This window comes from Ceratosolen solmsi, unplaced genomic scaffold (assembly GCF_000503995.2).
Source record: "Ceratosolen solmsi marchali unplaced genomic scaffold, CerSol_1.0 scaffold57, whole genome shotgun sequence".
NCBI lineage: Eukaryota > Metazoa > Arthropoda > Insecta > Hymenoptera > Agaonidae > Ceratosolen > Ceratosolen solmsi.
The window spans coordinates 1,467,620-1,489,147 of record NW_011948427.1 but is presented as its reverse complement, the minus strand read 5'-3'; the positions used below and the strand labels follow the sequence as shown (position 1 = coordinate 1,489,147).

The 21,528-nt window shown below is 21.4% G+C and overlaps 1 protein-coding gene across 2 annotated transcripts; it reads left to right on the top strand.

The window, feature by feature from the left end:
• The first annotated feature begins 599 nt into the window (after window positions 1-599).
• LOC105363406 (synaptotagmin-10) lies at window positions 600-21,439 on the top strand. 2 transcript variants are annotated; one of them, XM_011501086.1, is made up of 11 exons: window positions 7,725-7,796; window positions 9,076-9,228; window positions 11,484-11,749; window positions 13,261-13,407; window positions 16,214-16,345; window positions 18,709-18,863; window positions 18,946-19,114; window positions 19,403-19,523; window positions 19,651-19,822; window positions 21,146-21,340; window positions 21,422-21,439. In XM_011501086.1, exons 3-11 carry the CDS (start codon window positions 11,543-11,545, stop codon window positions 21,423-21,425), a joined length of 1,302 nt encoding a protein of 433 aa, XP_011499388.1. In that variant the 5' UTR covers window positions 7,725-7,796; window positions 9,076-9,228; window positions 11,484-11,542; the 3' UTR covers window positions 21,426-21,439. The 2 variants fall into 2 exon arrangements, with proteins under 2 accessions (XP_011499387.1, XP_011499388.1); XM_011501085.1 differs by lacking the exons at window positions 7,725-7,796; window positions 9,076-9,228 and adding an exon at window positions 600-760.
• Window positions 21,440-21,528: the final 89 nt, after the last annotated feature.

Sequence of the window (21,528 nt, the reverse complement as noted above, 5' to 3'; positions counted from 1 at the left end):
GTAAAAACTTATGCAAGGAAGCCGATACCTACTCTTATTTGTTTATTGGCTTCCCACGCATGCGTGCATGCATGTACATTACTAACACTAGGAAGGCATGAGACCTCCGTTTCGTTATATCCTTGGAAAATTTGTCCTGTTTCAGTTTAAGCTTATATACATACCGTCTCTTTCAATTTCTCACTCCTCCCTCTCTCTCTCTCTCTCTCTCTCGCTCGTCCTCCCGCCCTCCCACGCTACAATCTCTTTCTATTTACTTCTTCTGTTTCTGTATAACAATATATTTTCATAACGAAGCGCCTGCGCACACACTTGTGACGTGAAAATGCACGTACCCTTCGATGTTGACTAGCCTCATCTCTATTCTGTTATTACTCATGTAGTTATTTGATATCTAAAGTAGCATTACTTTCAAAGCGGGAAAAATTCTAAAATTAATCTCATTAATTTTCTATTTATTAACAAAATTTGAGTAGCTATATCTCTTTATAAATTCACCGTTTAATTTCGTACGTGTTAATAACTTTGAAATATGGTCATCATTATTTAAACTATTTATTGCAAACAATATTTTTATTTCAAGAAAGGAAGAGTGCAAAAAATAGAGTATACATATGCATATGTGAATGATTACAAGAGTGACAAAATAAATGTTAAAAAAGCACGAACATGGAAGTTATAAAGTTGGTTCCGGATAACATATTAAAGGAAACAATTATATTAAATGAAGAAACCAATAATTCACTTCAAATTAATACAGGTAAGTTGTTATCTAAAGCATGTTAAATTTGATCTTAAATTTATTTTTTCGGATATATTTTCTTGTATTTAATGAATTTTCTAAAATAGTTTTTATGGGAATATACCTTCAAAATAACTGTCAAAATTATAAAATATAAATGTGTATATAATTATTTATAAGTAATTGGTATACGTCATCACTTCGGAAAATCCCCCAGTGAAACGCACATAGTAAGCCACGCTAGTAGCTAACAGGTGTCTGGGTACATATACGTATATAGAAATGAATATAGATGGAAGCATACATACGCATACATAATTAGTAAATAATGTCATATACATTATTACGAAATTTAAAATAATTAATAAAAACTGTATAAAAAGATATTAAAAATATAATTTGTTTATTAAATAATACGTCTATTTTATATAATATGTAATACTAATGTCATATACATATTTCGAAATTAGACTTATATGTAATTTTGCATTCTGTAACTGAATAGATTTTAATGTTACGTTTAGTGTTCATTTTTTACGATATTTTCAACTTTTAAGTTGTATTAACAATACTTATGAAATTTAATATTTACTTGATACATTTAAAATTTTTGGTTTTATCAATTTTTTATATTTAGATTATTTACTATTAGATTTCCATTATTTAATATATTAAATAATATTTTTTAATCAATATATTTATTGAAAAAATTAATTTTTTATCTAAAATTATTCTTTCGAATCTTCAAAAATATATGATTAATTGCTTTCATTCAATAATACGGAAAAATTATTAATTAAATATTTATGTATTTATCTCTCTTGATTATATTTTAATTTATTATTTATCTATAAACTTCATATTTAATGGTTGTCATTTGCAGTGTTTTTTAATGAATAATAAATTCTCAATTCCTAATCAAAAATAATCGTTTGATAGCTTACAATTTGTTTATAAATTTTACAATAAATAATATTTTGTAATGTCTGTTTGAAAACATGAATATACCAAATAAATATTTTTATCTATTTGGATATATTTAAAATGTATTAAAAATTAAACGTATAATTTTTATTTTTTAACATGACTATTAGAAAGTATCATGAGCTACTTTTTTTATTTATTATAATCTTTTATAATTTTAAAATTCTAATATCGTTAATGAGCATACTGTAAAAGAATATTAAATATTACCGAAAAAATGACATCTTTTCTCTAATGACTATACGTAAGTGTAGATGTTGCTATAAAACATATTAATAGTGCACAAACTTGTTTTCATTTAATGTTCTTTTATCATTTTGATTATACTTTTCATATTTCTTTTGTAATAATATAACTTATATATTTTATATTCCTAGAATTATATTTATTCATTTATCTATTCAAATAATTCCTCCAATTTAAGTATCAGAATGTAACAAGGCAACTACTTGATATTTAATTGAGTTATTTCAATTGAATCTACTTTATTGATTTTTAAATTAAAATATCTCTCTCATATTCCATTAAATTTTATAAATTTCTTGTATTAAATAATATTAATTTACAATAAGTAAAAGTTTTTATATTAAAAATAGTATCAAAATTGTGTTATATATATATGTATATATATATATATATATATATATATATATATATATATATATATATGTACATCTATATATATATATAAATCTATATATCTATAAATCTATATAACTGATATATTTACACAGTTTATAAAAAATATACAATATAGGAAATTTTGGTTAATTTAATCTTGATAAAAAAATATTTTTTTACACTGTAATGCTTTCTTTAAAATAAAATTGAATATATTAGTAAAATTTAATAATCAATATAGTATATGATAAATTAATACAATAATAATAAAAGTTTATTTATAAAATATAAACATTTTACTTAATAAAATATTAATTTCTTACTATATTATAATTAATATTCTTAAGAAAATAATAATTACTTTATAAAATATTTGTATCTTGTCAAAGAAATGCACATAAAACGCATAGTCTAATAGCAATAAACTTTATGTCAAATTGCTTCAATTTGCTTCAATTTGCATCCAAGATATTTGAACAGATTCTAAATAATTTACACATACTGATGGTAACATTATGTATATACCAAGAACGTCAATAATAGTATTATTGAAACCATATTATAATAGAATTAATAAGTCTTTGTATATTATTAAAATTTATTTTTGATTAAAATACTTTTAAATTATTCACTTGAAAAACCTTATTTGAAAACTTTCATCAAAATGATATAATAAATTAATAATTATGCATCTTTTTAATTTGTAAAAGAGAAGATATTTATATAATTATTAATTAATTGTATTTATAATGGATATATTACAGTTCTTGTATACTTTATTTTATTTCTTTGTTAATTTAATAACAAAATTTGAATTGAATTAGAATTGAAAAATTAATCACCAGTCCCAATAAATTTTTAAATATAAATATTTTTTAGCTAATTAGAATTCTTTACCTAAAAAAATCAAATTTTTGTCTTCCTAATTATTAACGATTAATTAATCATTTAATTGAGAAAAAGTTGTTAAAAAGTTATAAAAGTAAGTTAACTTTTCCAAGGTATTAGAAAAATATAAAAAATTATCTGTATTAAAGTTTACTTAGAATTTCTAAAAAATATTAATAAATCTTGTAATTATCAGTCAAAATTTAATAAGTTGTATATAAAATTATAAAAGCTTACTAATTATAATAAATAATTATAAGTAAACAAATAATAATTAATATAAATAAAAATTAATTTATTTTAATAAAAAAATATCAATTATTTTTATATACAATATGTGTATAATTTTAAATTAAAATATATAATTTGATCATATTAATATGATATATTAATACTTTTCTTATTCATTTATTTATATTTCTTATATTCATGCTAGTAAATAAAAGATATTTTAAATGATACATAATTAATATTTTTGCCAAATTAAAAATAAAAAATGATGTTTATAGTGTTTCATATCAATTTACAATTATACGTCAATGTAAGTTTCTTATTTTTATTTTTTAAAAACCGAAATATTTAAGTTAAACCGTCTATAGAACAGTTAAATTTTTTAAATTTTTTTTTAAAGAAAATAATGTATACAATTGTTTAGATACACCTTTATTAATTATCTTTGACAACTATTTAAGTTAATACTTATTATAATTCTAAATAATTTTAACCTTGTAACTGTTGTATTAGATATATTATAAGAGAAACATAAATTTTTAAAGCAAAAAATCAAATTATTTATTTGATATGTAAAACTAATGTTTAATTTAAATTACTTATTATCATTTTTTCAACATATTACTTTAATATTAATTATAGTAGATAGTAAATTTAAATTAAATAATAATAGAAAATTATATAAAAAATATAAAAAGTAATGAAATAAATAACTGGTCTTTTCAATTTTTTTATAAAAGAAAACATGTAAACATTAATTTTTAAATATGCAACCAAAATATCTAATATGAAGAATTATAAAAACTTTATTTTTCTAAAACCTTAGGTTCATATTTAAACATTTATAAATTTTTGTTATTAATATTATAAGTCATATATATCGCATAAAAAGGAAATTTATTACTTTTAATGACTCAAAATGTCTTAAATATGCATTTATTCTATTCTGAATTTTTAATGGAATAAAAAATTTAAAGAAAATTAAGCCTTAAATATTTATTTAATAATTAATAACGATGGATGAATAGAAGGTATAAAACCATTTTTAAGTTTTTATAAGATCAATTATAAATTTGATAAATGAATTAGTGTCATAAAAATTTTAATAAATTAATATATTCGACAGTAAATATTATTTTGAATCATATAGCATAAGGTAGATTTTTGCACAATAATAATTAATTATTTTATTTATCATTGTACTTATTATATTTATAATATTTGAGGCAAGGATTCTTTAGGCCGTGACTTTAATACATATAGAAATATCATAGCTTTTCTATTTATCTATTTATTTCTCTTTCTCTTTCATCATTCATACAGAGTAAAACTTTACTGCGCAGAAACTCTCATGAAATTTTTGTTTATTCCATTATTTAATATGAATTTTATCAATAGAAAATGAATATTCTTTTTGTTTTAGACATTTTTGGCTGAAATACGATATATTATTATATAATAACTATTCAAAGATATTATATATTATTTAAAATGCTAAGTAGCTATAGCTATCAGATAGTTTTTCGAAGAAACACAATAATTATACTAGAAAAATGTTTTTCAATTTAATGGATTATTATGGGAAAGATTATTATCCAAATATAGAATTAGATTAAAATGTTATTATAATATTATAATACTATAATATTATTAATACAGTTTAATATGTATTTAACTGACTATTGTTATTGCAGATTTTTGTTTTAGATAATATATTAATATTTTTGCAGCAGGAAATTTGTAGAATATTAATTTTTGTTAACATTAATATCTTTAATTTGTATCTGTGTATTCCTTTGCGTATACCCCCCTTCAATCAGTCGCTCTCGGTCGCTCTCTGACTCTGTGCATGCACGCGTGTGCGCATGCGTACTCGCAAGCATACAAGTATTGCATACGTGATCTAGCATACTTGAAATATAAAATATATTCAAATATATTTAAATGCGATTTTATTTCATGTTGCAAATGAATTGAATTTAATTATTTATATAAGATTTCTATAGTGTTACAGTGACCAATTGTATAAAATAAATAAGATGCATTATTATGGACTGAACTACTATTTTCATATATTTTTATGTTAACTAAAAAATATTTTCAAATCAAAATCAAGCATAGGAAGTTCAATCAAATCATTAATACACTTTTGATTTATAAATAACGGTATGTTTACTTGATATTTTCATAGTTAAACTATTTTTGAATATTATATTATATTTATCATATTATTATATTTATCATATTAGATTATATTTATCATTTCAATACACTTAAAAAACTATTGTAACCATTAATAAATGTATAAATAACGTAGGTTTCCTTATATTGTATCCCTTTTGAAATCACATCTTGCTTCTGTATTTTCTCAATATCTTTTCATATAACATTTTATGCCTTTAAAAAGTAAAATTTACTCCATTCTCTATGAAATACCAATTTTTTACACTTTTTAAAATCAAATATAGTTATGTAAATAATGATATTAATGGTAAATAGATTATTATTATAAAAAGAATATCTAAACTTGTAATTAAGATATATAAAAAAAAAGTTAAAATTTTGTTGTATTTTTATACATTTTAATGTATACAATTAAAAATGTATTTATGTATAAAGACTTAGAAAAATTTATATTTATATTTTCTGATATAATAATAATATAAATAAATTAATATAATATAATTGAAACTAATATAATATAAATTTATATTTTCTGAAACAATAAGAAAATGATTTTAGCAAAGTCTGCAAATTTAATTTTAATATCGTGGACTAGATTACAACTCTTCCTAATCCATCATATTCAACATTTTAATGTTCGTTATTTATTCATTCGTTCATATATAAAGGACTAATGGTATTCAAATTGTTACTTTATCTACACATGTATTCACGCATATAAATTATTATTCCATACAAATGATAATTGATTTAGTATTGATGATATTGATTATGATATAGTTTGAAGTTGGTGAGATGGAATCTGAGATAATTAATATTCCATACTTAATATTTCTGTTTCTAATATGACAACTGAAGTATTATAGACTATTTTTAAATGTTATAATCTCTTTATTAATATTTAAAATTTTTACTTTTATAGTAGAATATATAATAGTATTTTTTTAAATATTATTACATAACATTTCATAGAATTTCTATACTAATGCAAATTCTGTATAAAAGTATTACTATTACTAAATAAAGTACTTTAAATTTTTATATGTCTTTCATTATATTATATCATAACATTTTATACATACAAATACTTAATTAATAGTACCTATTTTGCCTTTTGCAAATTTAACGCCTTATTTAAGTAATTTTACCACAAATAAAAATTGGTCCAGTAACAGTCTAAAATCGTTTTTAAAATTCGAAATTATTTAATGTACAGACAATTCTGCTACAGACAGAAAAGATCATAGAAATAGAATCTAAGAACGCTAGCAATACGAAGAACTGTGGGCCTCCCAATAAGGCTTTTAGTCTTACACCTCGATGCGCATTTTATTGCGTGTAGAAAAATACTCATTAGTTAGCTGACCAGACGTACGTAATTGCTCACTTACATGGTGATTTTAACATCGGCAACCGAGCGTTTTATTGTGGACTTCTGCAAACAAATATCTTGAGTACTGTCAATAAAAAATTAAGACTTTTTCTTGTTTTATTTCAAGAGAATTTATAGGTAAGATATTTTATAATTGCATAAAAGACCTTTTAATACATAAACTCAATAAATAAAAATTACTAATTAAAGGTAATCTAGATTGTATTGAAAAAACTAGTATAAATATATATATGTATATATGTTTTCATAAAAGTTCCATGTTTATCAGCTATTCAGTAATTACATAAAATTTCGCTATTGAGTATGATTCTCAAATAAGTCTTATCCAAATAATACCATTACAATACAGTTAAATATAATTAAAATAATAACCATGTACATTTTAAAATTCTATTTAACATAAAGTTTTTTGCTTTAAATAAATTGTACTTATTCGTATAAAATGCATAAATAGAAAATGAATAGATGAAATGCGCAAACTCTGCGATGAATACGAGGATAAATAATCTTGCTTATGAAGGTACAGAAACAGTGTTGATTTTTTTCGTATAATAACTGAAATCTTTCAAATTACGAGGTAAGTTGTAACGAATACCAACATATTAAAGCTGTACATGAACAACCAAGAGGTTTCAGAAAATTCCCAAATACGATCGATGCTAGCCATCCTGCATTTTTTTGAGGCCCATGAATATCCTGAGATATAGCAGTATATGATCTTTACCTCCAGTCGAAGTCAGCTAACGTTAGTAAGTAAGTAACTTGTGTTCAGTAACTGATAAATATAAAAATCCCACTGGCCCTGTGACACATAATAACATTTTGCTAGCAATACACTAACAACGAGGAAGACTTCTAAAGATTAAATCTCTTCTAATGATGTTATCTTTTTACACTTGCATATGGTATATAACTACAGTTTCTAAGTTTTAATATTTTTTACATAAATTTTGTAGTTTAAAATCATTAATTGTATAATTAATATTCTTTTAATAATTTTTTAGAAAATTATCTAAACTTGAAATTTAAAAATTCATTTTCATTTTTACTTAAATATTTTATTGTTAAAAAATAGATTTGATGTTATAATATTAATATTTATGATCGTTGTTCCTAAAATTTTTATATTATTCAAATCTAAATCTATTTAACTGATCTACGTAAATTTAATAATTAACAAATTTACATTAATGCATGCTATTGTATTTTTATTATAAATTACTGAAAATTATAGTGAATTGTAAATTTATGAAATGATTAAAATAGTCGAAATAGGAGTAAAAATAACATTACGCGCCAATAATATATTTATTGACATTATGTTTCCCTTTAAAATTCAAAACAAATAATTCAAATTTAGCAGTGATTTTATCAGTTTATAAATAATAATAAAAACAGGCTTGTACACTATTTTTCAACTATATCGAAATAATTGCACTTTTTTCATTAGTGACCTCAAGATTTTTTATCCCACGTAGTACTTCAATTTATAATTTTGCTGACTTTTTTTGTTATTACCGCTATGCGAAGAATTGGCGATGCCCAAACACTTCTCTTCCTACCACTTCATTTTTTTTTTGGTTGGTAATAAAAAATAAGCTGAATAATATCCATTTCTGTTGTGTTAAGAATATTATTGATATAAAAAGTCTTACTTTACTTTTATCGTTACATATATTAATTCTTTTAACATTATACTTTATTAATTTTACTTGTCTTGTTATCATCAAAGACGTTAATATTTTTTATAACTGTATATAATAGACATTTCTTATAATTTTCCATGATTATCTTTCTACTACTATGTTAATAAATAATTTTATTAACAAAATATTCCTTTTATAGCACTAGTATTGTTAATAGTTTTTATTTTGTTTCAAATGTAGAGAATTATTTATTATTAAATGCAATACTTAACGGATTTTCTTTCTTTTTTTTATTATACTTCCAAATGAATTAATCATGTAATTATATATGATAAAGTCTTTTGTTTTGTGAACTAATTTTTTTCTATTATACGTATTTGCTTTAGGAGTAAGCCATCTATGCGGAGAAACACATACACCTGTTTTAAGGCAATAAAGGATAGTTTTTTTTATCATAAAACTTTGATTAAATTTATTTCTTTTCCCTTCCAACGAATCCTGATGCTGATCAGTCTGGGGAAACTGTCACCATTACAAAGGTAAAAATATAATAAACTGAGATTTTTTTAATAATTTTGCTGGATAATAATTATATTTAACCAATATTTAACACTTATTCAGTTCAAACGACCAATATATCTTTCCCTTCAAATTTTTAACAGTAGCGGAATAAAAATATTTTTCAAATTAAATATCGTAGAAGAGAACAAATTTCTAATGATTAATTTAATTTAATGTAAGCAATCACTATAAATAAAAATTATTAAATGACATTTTTTTAAATAAAAATTTGCCCTTATCATATCTGTTTAGTAAATGCCAGTTTAAAATTTTCATCTTACAGTAACTTATTGGATATTTAATTCTATTAATATAAAAAAAAAATATTTAAACAATCAATGTAATTCCGTATCAATTAAAATACTGTATAATTGGATTTATTCAAATTAAGATTTTATTTTCTTTAAATTATCTTAAATTAAAATAATACTATAATGTTCAAGAAATAGAGAAGTATATTAAAATATCATAGTTTTTTATGAATAATTTGAGATATATTGTAAAAAATTACATTATAAATCATTATTAAATGATTAATTATAATAAATTTGTGATAGTTTATTATTTAAACATTTTATACATAATTGTATTTACATAATTGTTTACACATAATATATTATTTATACATAAAATTTATATGTGAATAATTGCGTGAATTAATTTTGAGTTTATACAATATTTTAATTTGGGAAAGCAAATAGCTTTATTTAAAAATTCATAATAATACATTTCCAAAAAAAAATATTTCTGAAAATTCCTACGAAATAACATTTCAAAGTTCTATTATAGTTATTTGTAAAGTGAAACACATAAAATTTATTATCTATGCATTCCATATGCAATAGAATATCGGATTTTTTAATACTCTAAATACCTTCTTAATTATACTTTCTTATTAGCGATTCTGCAACTTGATTTAATACAACTCACTTCATAGATATACCAGTATATGTGTATATACATATATATATATAGTATGAGCATTTCTGCCATACATCGTTAGTACTATTGCTGCAAATAATGTGATACTTTAATTAAAATTTTCTAGTTAATTTTCATTAATTTAAACATTTTTATTTAGTAAGTAACTTATGATATATTATCTTATATTAAACTCAATTACGAAAGTATGGAACTCATTTACAGAAAATGAATAGAAGATTTATAGAATAAATAGAATTCTAAAATCTATAGAAGATTATAAAATTATAGAAAACAAATTCATAGAACAAGAAAAGTTTCTTTTAATAATCTGTTTATCTATATGCCTAAGGATTAAAAATGTATATTATATTAGTCTTTTCACTTTACGAATAAATAATAATTATAATTTAAAAACCAATGATTCCGACTCAATAAAATTTCATCTATATTCTAATATCTACATTCAACTATTTAAAAATATTATTGATAATACATACAAAATTAATAAATATATAATAATATTTAATAAAATATAGCCTGTTTTGAAAATGTACTTAAATACCCAAATTTAATTTCGTTTTAAATTAATTGAACAATCACCACGTTAATTCACTCACCAAATTTTAAGGTTTTATAAGTTTTATTCAACATTAATGTATTATATTATATTATATGGAATATTATATGGAATTTTATACAATGTAATTATTTATAATTGTTAGAAAATGAAAAAATAAAAAATGTAACACTACAAATGATCAATTAGTTGTTTATTACATAAGTAATTTACATATTTAAATGCACATCTTATAACGCTCCTGAAATATATTAAGTTTCGTTATATTTCGTTATATATTTTTTTTATAAAAATATATAAGTTGACGTTCAGATGTTAAACATTATTAAAAAATAATTTTTTTAATATTCATATATCTTTTGACAGAAAATTTTACCGATTGTTTTAAATTTAGTAATCGTATAACTTCTTTAAAAATGTAGAAATTTGTAATAGCTTTTCAATATTATAAATTTTTTTTTTAATTTGAAATTATTTTTTTTTAATTTGAAATTTCCATTTTACAACCATAATTAATATGTAAAAAAAAATTATTTTATATTGTTCATTATATTATTTTACCTATGTAATTAATTTTTTACAAAATAAAATTGTCATAAAATTGGTTTAAAGTCATAAAGTAATATATACTATAGTAAAAAATTTAATCATTTAAAAGCGTATTATGTTTAATTTTCTGAAAATTTCTTAATTTAACATTATTCAATTAATTATATTCTTTTAATATTATAGTGGAGGAAGGCACGAAAAATTTTTCATATCAAATATTAATTGGAGTCAGTGTAGTGCTTATGGCGGCTGTACTGCTTGCTGCTGTGAGCTTCCAATGCTCAACTACATGGCGATGGCTTATGGGAACATACTGTCAAAATGATCAAAATGATGTTGAGCATGAATTTTCACAGAAGTCTGCTATACGCATCAGTCATTCATTACCTGATCTTCAGTCTGAGCCAGTTACTCATGAATATGTCCAGGAACAAAAGGATGTTAAAAAGGTAAAGTTTTTTTGATAAATCTCGGTATTTTATAGATTATTTTTTATTATTTTTTATAGGAATAAAATATTTGTAAATTTAATATTTATTATTTAATAATAGTTTGAATTTATATGAATCTGATTATAGTTTTAATAAAATAAGCTGTTGTTTATTAATGGCTACCTATCTAACACCTGTAAAATAATGAAAGATGTAATATATTCAGTAAAAAATATTTTTAAATCAATTAAATGCACATTTACTAAAAAATTTGCAAAATGAACTTAAAAATATTTGAAATACTACGTATCATAATAATCATATCATATAAATAAATTTGAATACATCCATTCGAACATATATTACATTAATATATCATCGATTATTTCATAATATGTCAAAGTTTTATCATTTTTTCATATATGGAAGAAAAGTTCTCTCTAAAATATGTCTAATTTTCATTTAATACATTAGAATTAATGTTATTTATTATATATAAAATTCAATTTAAAGCTTGATATATGTTTTATAAAAGATTTATAAAATGTATAAATTTATGTTTATTAAGTATTCTTTTTTATTAGCTATAATTATTAGCTATAATATATTCGACGAGTAATTATATTGATACTATTCATATCCAGTATAATATTTACATTTTCTATTTATATTAATATCAATAATTACTTAGTAAGAATGATTTCATTAATGTATTTTCTGCAGTTAATTGATTTGAAAATAATTTTTTTACATTTAATTTACATATTTAAAGCATACTTAAAGAATATCATTAAATAATATTTAAAAACTATTTAATAATCAAACTATAGTATGGAAAGATAATAACTACACTATAACAGAGCAAAAATGATATGTGAATTACAAAATTTCATCCGGATTTGGAAAAAATTAATAAGATTTTCTGACAATTAATAAAATACGTAATGATTAACATTTAAATTCCATGTATGTTGCGACACAATAATAATTTGACTTGTTAGACTATCTAATTTAGAAAATACTTTCCATTATAAATTTTAATTTTAATGAAAATGTAATAAATATTTTAATACAAAATATGTGTGTGTGTAGGTATAATTTTAATTACTAATGCTTATTAACGCTAGGATTGAAATACATATTTTAAATAAAATACATAATAAAATATATATTTATCATAAAGATGTCCAATTATTTACATTTTTACACAGTAATATATGATATGAAATTCTGCCTTCATGAAATTTCAGATTATTCGAATTTCTATTTTCCTTTTTATGACAAAATAATATATCTGTTTTAAAAAATTAAATAAATATAATAAATATTATCCAAAACTATATATAATAGCATAATATACTGTCCATAGTGAATAAAATATATAATTAAAAAATATGTTCCTATTTAAATCTATGTTCACAAATTTTCCTGTTTTATGTTATAAGCTATTTACCGCTAATGATCCACTATTGTTTTATTGTTTTATTTTAAACATACTTAAATATATTATTATTTTACATTCAAATAAGGTGCTACGGCAAACAACATTACCTATTGTTCCCATGAGACATCAAACCTTTCAACGACAGCTACCACACCGACTTGATTTACCAAATATCAAATTTAGTATTTGTAGGTTAGAAAATCGCAGAGATTCACGTCTTGGCCTTATTAAAGTAAGTTTGATAATTTTTTATAACCTTTTATATTATATATTTTGATATTATCAATTATTATAAAATTTTATATTAAAATTTATATGATAATATCAATTTATTTCGTGAATTAAAATTAAACTGAATTGAATATGCAAAAAACGATATCAATGTGTATGAGTTTTAATTGTGAATTTAATAGTTGTTAAATTATAAATATTTTGTCAATAATATTTTTATAATTTTTAATATAAATTAATATAATTAAGCAAGTGATAGTACAATTAGAATGGTTTTTTGATATCATAAATAAAAAAAAATGTAAACTTTTTAAAAAATATTGAATTACTAAATCTATAATGAGGTACTCATGTTGCCAGAATAATGATAGCTGACGTTATCGGACACTCAACCGACACATTGCGGCCGAGAAATAGCAACGATTATTGGCTTTAGCCTGTCTTGTTCGCAAGAGATTGGCTCGACTTATTTCAATTTTATTCTCGATTATTATATCTTTGTATCTATTGTCTTTATTGCTTTTAATTTTTTATATTCACGGAAGCCCCCTACTGCTCTTTTATTGTGGAAACACTATCGACTTTGTGATACCATCAAATAGTATTAAAATTTAATCTCTTAATTTTAACTTGCTAGTATCATAAATCGTATAATAGAAATATATGACTGAGAAATTCAAAAGGTAGTAATAAAATCATTATTTGAATATTGAAAGACTAAATTTCATTTTTTAAATTATAAAATTATACGATTGCTGATATGAAAATTAAATTTGTATCGAAACATTAGGTATTTATTTATTTATTTGAATCATACAGTTTCATACTTTATATACACGTGTTTCTCATATTATAATTTATGCGCGTTCAAATAATAAAATTTATAGCTAATTCTCACCTCCGTTATTCATGTCGTAGTCTTTCAATTCTCTCCCGACATTCCCACAACCACCTATGTATTTATCGCCTATAATAATGTATCACTAACATTATAACATATTGAGATAAGTAATTAAATTATAAAAAATAAATATATACAATATAATAACTCCACAGTGTTTAATTTATATTATAAGCGATTAGGTGTAGAATGACAATTACACCTATGTAGTATACAAACGGTATATATTTTTTAATAATACTTTATTACTATTAATTGCTCTGAATTGCTCTTAATAAATGTTAAGAATAATTATAACAAACTGCTCATAATAATTGAGGTATGTGTATAAAGTCTGGAAACATGCCTAATCCAATTCGAGGCATTTATTTTGGTCATTCATAAATCCCTCTATTCTCATGACGAGGGCTTTTACTTTATTTTAAATGTGTATATAATTTCTAGAAAATATAGCACTATTGTAAACCAATATTTTTAAAGATAATTTAAACATTCTATTATATTATCAAAATCTATATTCCTCTTATTCTTCACGATTTAGAAATAAACTGAAAAATGTTTTGTTTTATTTATATCAAAAGCAGCAATTAGACAGTAATATTCAGATAAGCAACAAAATACCCGCCATCGTCTTTACAATGTTTACTCTTCAAATAATATTTTCACGAGATTTTCATCTAACAGTAAACTTTATTATTTTTGAGGCAATTGAGAGCTTTATGAAGCAGTCATAGGAAAAACTTTACTTCCAAGCTCTGTGTTATTTGTCGTAAATACAACACTAAAAATGGAATAGTTATCATCACTTGAATCCATGTTTCAAGTGCATTTGAGATATTCTTTTTTAGATAAGTAAATACTGATTGAAACTTGGCATTACACTGCCAACATAAAAAATGGAAACCAACTTTCATTTAACATGATTTAACATAACAAAATGTAGAAATATTAAAAAAATCCGAAATGGCTAAATTAAAAAAAAAATTCTATAATCGAATTTGGTTTCCTACCACAAGATTTCTTTATCCATTACGTCAACTTATTCTTTGATAACAATTATTTGTGTATGTGTAAGTTCAGACTTTTTGACGATAACAGTGTATATAATGCTACGCTCAAAATTTGACATACAGAAATGCATGCAGAATAATGTCTTAAATATGCGATTCTTATTTCTATAAAAGTCGGTAAATATATAAGGATATTAGTTTTTTTATTGAATTACGAAGATAATTTCCATAAAAGTCGAATTTCCATGAATATAAACATCGATTTCACTAGGGCTTATAGTAATTAAAATAACAGTACGACCAGCAAAGAAGACATTCTATTCAACAAAATGAAAGTTGAAGAAATATGATATTTCTACATATTTTTAAATCCAAGTTTTATTTTCTGCATAAACGCGCATTATAAAAAATATTAAGAGGAAATATAAACATTTATTCAATAAGCATTTTAATATATTTAGTTAACTCTAGCTGGTCGTAAATATTCATTATCATGTCAATTATATAGTAATAGTTAGTTTTGATATTTATAAGTACATTTAATTTTTATACCCCTTACTTAATTGTATATTCTTCGCATTGAGCTGCTGATATGGGCATATTATTAATCATTAAAATCGATTATATTAAACATAATTTTTTCGTATTTATTCAGGCGATATATTTCGAATTTCGTAATACATGAAATATATATAATAGACTTTTATTACAAATGTACATTAGATTATACGAAATACATTCTTATGAAATACCAGATTTCACGACATAATTTATTTAATTGAATTGTACCACATTTTACTGTATAATTTATTAATAGAAAAAAATTTTTTAATATTTTCTTTATATTTATAACGTATGATATTGTTATTCATATAATGAATTTATATTTATTTTAGCCTGAGCTTTATAAAAAAGATTTCAAACGTCAGGAAAGCAATGATAGTTCCAGTACAGGAGAGATGGACAGTGCTGGTAAACTTCACTTTGCTCTGCGGTATGATAAAGAAATCGAAGGTCTTGTAGTAAAGGTAAATAAATATATTAGAATATTGTTGTTAAATTATTTATTTGTACTATTTATAATTATTATAGGTATTTATAAGAAAAGTGCTTAGCAAAATTGTTATTGATTACAAAATTATTTTATTATAGTAGTATTATATTATTAGTATTATATTTTTATTTTATTAATAAACGTTTTAGAATTAAATTATATAATTCTCATGGTATTCTATACGAAATATGAAACATTTACATTACAAATATACTAAAAAATTAAAAAAAAAAAGAATTAAGTAATTAATAAAAAATAATGAATGATTTATAACTACTTTAACTGTTTATTTTTAAAAAATCCTAAGATACTATTTTATTGTTTTATTATTATTTTTCTTTATTCTTTTACAGAATCACTTATGATATTATAAAATTTTCGAAAATCTAAAAATATCAACATAAAAAATTACTGAAAATTTCCAAAACCGAAGAAAAATATTTAATTTTTTTAAATTTATCAAATTATTACATAAAATATAAAATTATAAAAATAGTAAATATGGCATTAATATAATCAAAATATTTATAATACTTTAAATTTAATAAGTGATTGTTTATTATTAAATTATATTAATTTAATATTTTGTTTAAGAAAATAATTCTTTTTCTATTTATGTATTTGTCTCTTTTTCGATTAAACAAAAATTTATATAATTTTCAATATGTCAGTAATTTTTTATAACAAAATAAATAATTGTCTGGTAATGGAAAAATTCACAGTATTGCTATTTTTATAAAAATTACACCAAACTTTGTAGCAAATATCAAAAATTTTTTAAAAATATTACTACAATATTGCGGCAACGACTATTTTATAATAAAAATTAAAACAAATTTAGTTTATATATTAATATTATATTAATTTTTCCATATAATGTTTATAATTTTTAATGTAATTATATATAATTTTCTAATTTTTATTACAACATAGTTGTCCATGTATGCAAAAATATTTTCATATTTGAGAATTCTGCAATTTCCCCATTAATTTTTAAATAACATCAAATATAGTATTGCTATTATAAACGAAAATAACTATCAGACTGTATAAAAACTAGTAAATTATTAAAATGTATAAATAATAAAGTTTTTACAAAATTAAATGCATATAGTGTACTATTTTACAGAAACATGTAAATGCATAGAAAGCTTCGTTTTTAAAATATCTCATGTCTGCAATTCATATTTTCAATAAGATCACGAATATAAAGTTTTAAATGAATAAAAATTACCAAAATATATAATCTTAAGTCTTAACGATATTAACAAAATGAAAGTTGAATTTTTAGAAATAAATCAAATAGAATAAGCTTTTCGACATATACCGATCTCCAAGAACACTAAGAAATAATAAACAATGTGCATCTTTAGCTGTATGATCATGAAAACCAATAGTAATAAATCAGCTAGTGTATATAAAGAAAAAAGAATACTTCATCAGGAATCCCAAGAAAATAAAAGAAATACGAGGTACTAATTAAATGAGATTAATCAAATAGAGGTATGATAAATACATGAACTTCATATTAAAAAACAAAAAAATTAATATCAAAGTCTAACATTCTGAATTCGAGACATAAAAATGAAAATGAAAAGAAAGAAAAAAATATTTAAATCGAACAAACATGAAAATAAATATATATAGAAAGAAGAGAAAGCGATTTTATTTAAAATATGAAGGAGAAGATTTATGGTAAAAAGTCATTGTACAAATGTCTAGTACAATACAAAGTAGAGGAATAAACATAAAATAAATACGTTTAGCGAATGCTCTCTCTCTCTCTCTCTCCCTCTCTCTCTCTCTCTTTCTCTCTGCTTTTCTTACAGATGTTTAAGAAAGTATTTGATTTTACTTTATCGAAAGACATTATATGAATTAAATTTTTTTACATAGTTCACAGGTCTAGCCTGATCTTAATGACATAAGCATGTTAAACAATATTGATGTTCCCAGTTCATTCTCATTATAATATTATAAAAACAATTATTCGCCATTCCAAATTTAATTTATCAGAATAAAAATATTCTAATTATTTGTTTAATTATATATGATTATCATATCCAGATAAATATGTAATTCTATTATTAATACAAAGAAACTATAATTATACGGTACCTGCTTTATTTATTTATAAATTAGATATATATTTATATATAAATACCCCCTTTCAATTTGTTGATTTTCCTTAATAAAAAACGAAACTGTAAATCTATCTTCATAATTTTTGTTAATTGAAAAATATCTAAAAATGTTAATAATATCAACTAAAATGTTTAATATTTTTTATGTAATTAGAATTTTGAAAAATGTATATCACTTTTTATTTGTGTACAGGTTTTGGAAGCTCGAGAATTACCTGTTAAAGATGTTTCTGGAAGTAGTGATCCATATGTAAAAATTTACCTTCTTCCTGATCGAAAAAAAAAATACCAAACAAAAGTTCATCGAAAAAATTTGAATCCAATCTTTAATGAAACATTCATTTTCAAGTAATTTTTTCAAATAAAACATACACAAATCATTCTGATATTATTTGATTCAAAGGTTTTAATACTATTTATAATTTTTTAGTGTCTTGTATGAAGATTTGCATCACAGACATTTACAATTTTCAGTTTATGACTTTGATCGATTTTCGCGACATGACTTAATCGGACAAGTATTGTTAAAAGATCTTGGTGATTGTACGGAAATCGACCATGAAATAGAATATACAATGGATATTATGTGTACCATACAGGTATATTAAATTTTTTTTTTAACGTATATTCAATAATAACAAAACTCATTACATTAAATACCTTTTATACTACGATTAAACTAATATCTAATACATATAAGCATTTATTAAACAAATTTTTCATAAAATATGAATTTTTAAATTTATTACATTTACTTCATTATATATAATTTATTAAAATTTCTATCTATCAATAATTCCAGTAATTATATATAACATTATAACATTAACTAAAGGAAATAAATAAATGTTTAAATATATACATTTGTAATTAATTTAATTAACTAGGACAAAGTTAATTTGGGCGAATTAATGATGTCTCTATGCTATTTACCGACTGCTGGACGATTGACACTTACAATAATAAAAGCAAGAAATCTTAAGAAAATGGATATTACTGGATTATCTGGTATAATATAAATAATATAAATTTATATATAATATTTATATATAAATTTATATATAAATTTTAATATAAATTTTATGTTATTATAATTCATTTCTAAATTATGTTAATGCTGTATATTCATCTGCAGATCCCTACGTGAAAATTTATTTATTATGCCAAGGAAAACGAATTAAAAAGAAAAAGACTAGTGTAAAGAAAGGATCCTTATGTCCAATTTATAATGAAGCATTTGTTTTCGATGTTCCAGCTGCGAATATAATGGATGTTAGTCTCATAATTAAAGTAATCGATTATGATAGGTAAAGCAATAGATCAATATTAATATTAATAATCAATATTAATAAAATTTATATTATATAACGATCCTATAAAAATTATTCTGTATGATCAAAACTTATTACATTTATAATTAATTTTCTTATATAACATTATTAAAAGTTACTTAAACTTTACTGATTCTTCTGTAAACATTATTTTATTTGTGTAAATACAAAAATGGTAAAAGTAAAATCCGTATTATTTACCTTAAACGCAACTTTTTTTAATACGTAAATATTCGTATAAATTCTGAACTGCAAGTTAATCGACACAAGTATAATTTCACTAATATTAAATGGATATCCAAATGGTACAATTGATATTATTGAATATTTCTTTACAAATGATATTATTTCGACATCCAGTGTGCTTAGTATTATTTATGCTTAAATAAATAAAAATAAATAAACTGTTAGACGTATTTTTGAACCATTCTACTTTTGAAAAGAACGTCGATCGTTCGATAAAAAATATTGACTAACGGCATAATTTAAAGCTTTTTACGGATGTATAAATAATATAATATTTATGAACCATAAAGAGGAACTCATACTTAAAGTGCAATACTACCACGAATTGCAATCTGTATTACATGCAATTAATTATTCATTATCTTTCAATTCTTTACAGTGTTAAAATTTTCATTTCAAAATTTTCTGTTGTAAAGCATAATTGATAAATGTATCTCAAATTACTAAATTTTTTATTATATAATAAAATTTTATTTATATAATTTCTATTAATATTATTTTTAAATTAATTTACAACAAATTTTAAATAAATATTTTATACGTTATTTTAGTATTCGTTGTATATTTCAGGAATTTATAATGTTTAAAGTCTAATCATTAAATTTTGAAGAAGTGCTTAATTTGAGCTATCTGTAAAAAAACTTAAATCCTGAATTAATTGCTCGAGTATTGTTTTGAGAGAATTTATTAATTTTGTAAGTAATAGCTATGAAACTATGATTTAAATAGTAATTTATTTATATAAAAATGTAATTCAAAAAGTGATATTTATCACAAATTCCTTTAACACGCACTGAATTACTTAAATGTAAAATGAAATAGTGTGAATTTTCTACCATGTACGTATAAATATGTTCAAGTTAGCCGATTAACGTATACATTTTTTTATTTACGAATGAAACATCTTTTACTGGATCTATATGCATCTAAGCAAATAAAATAAAATAAATATCAAAAAATATATATCTTTAAATTGGTTTAATTATTTGTTATTTTTATTACTTTCACTAATAATTATTATTTGAATAATATATATGTATATATTATTTTAAGAATTGGATCAAATGAATTAATGGGTTGTACTGCAATTGGAGCCAATTTTATTGGAATTGGAAAAAATCATTGGCTTGAAATGCTTGACAATCCTCGTAAACCTGTAGCACAATGGTATACATTATCAGAAACTGTTATGGATCATATTTCAACTGCTGATCAATTACCAGTCAGTTTGAACTGTCTAAATCAAAGGTACTATTTGTTAATAAAAAAATATAGGCGACAAAATATTATTATATTATTATAACGTTAAATTTTTAATTTTTAATGTAGATGAAGACTATTTACGACTATAAATTTCAATAATAATTAATTATGTTAATTAATTAATAGTTGATACAATATTTTGCTTAACTATTATGACAATTACATGGGTAAAT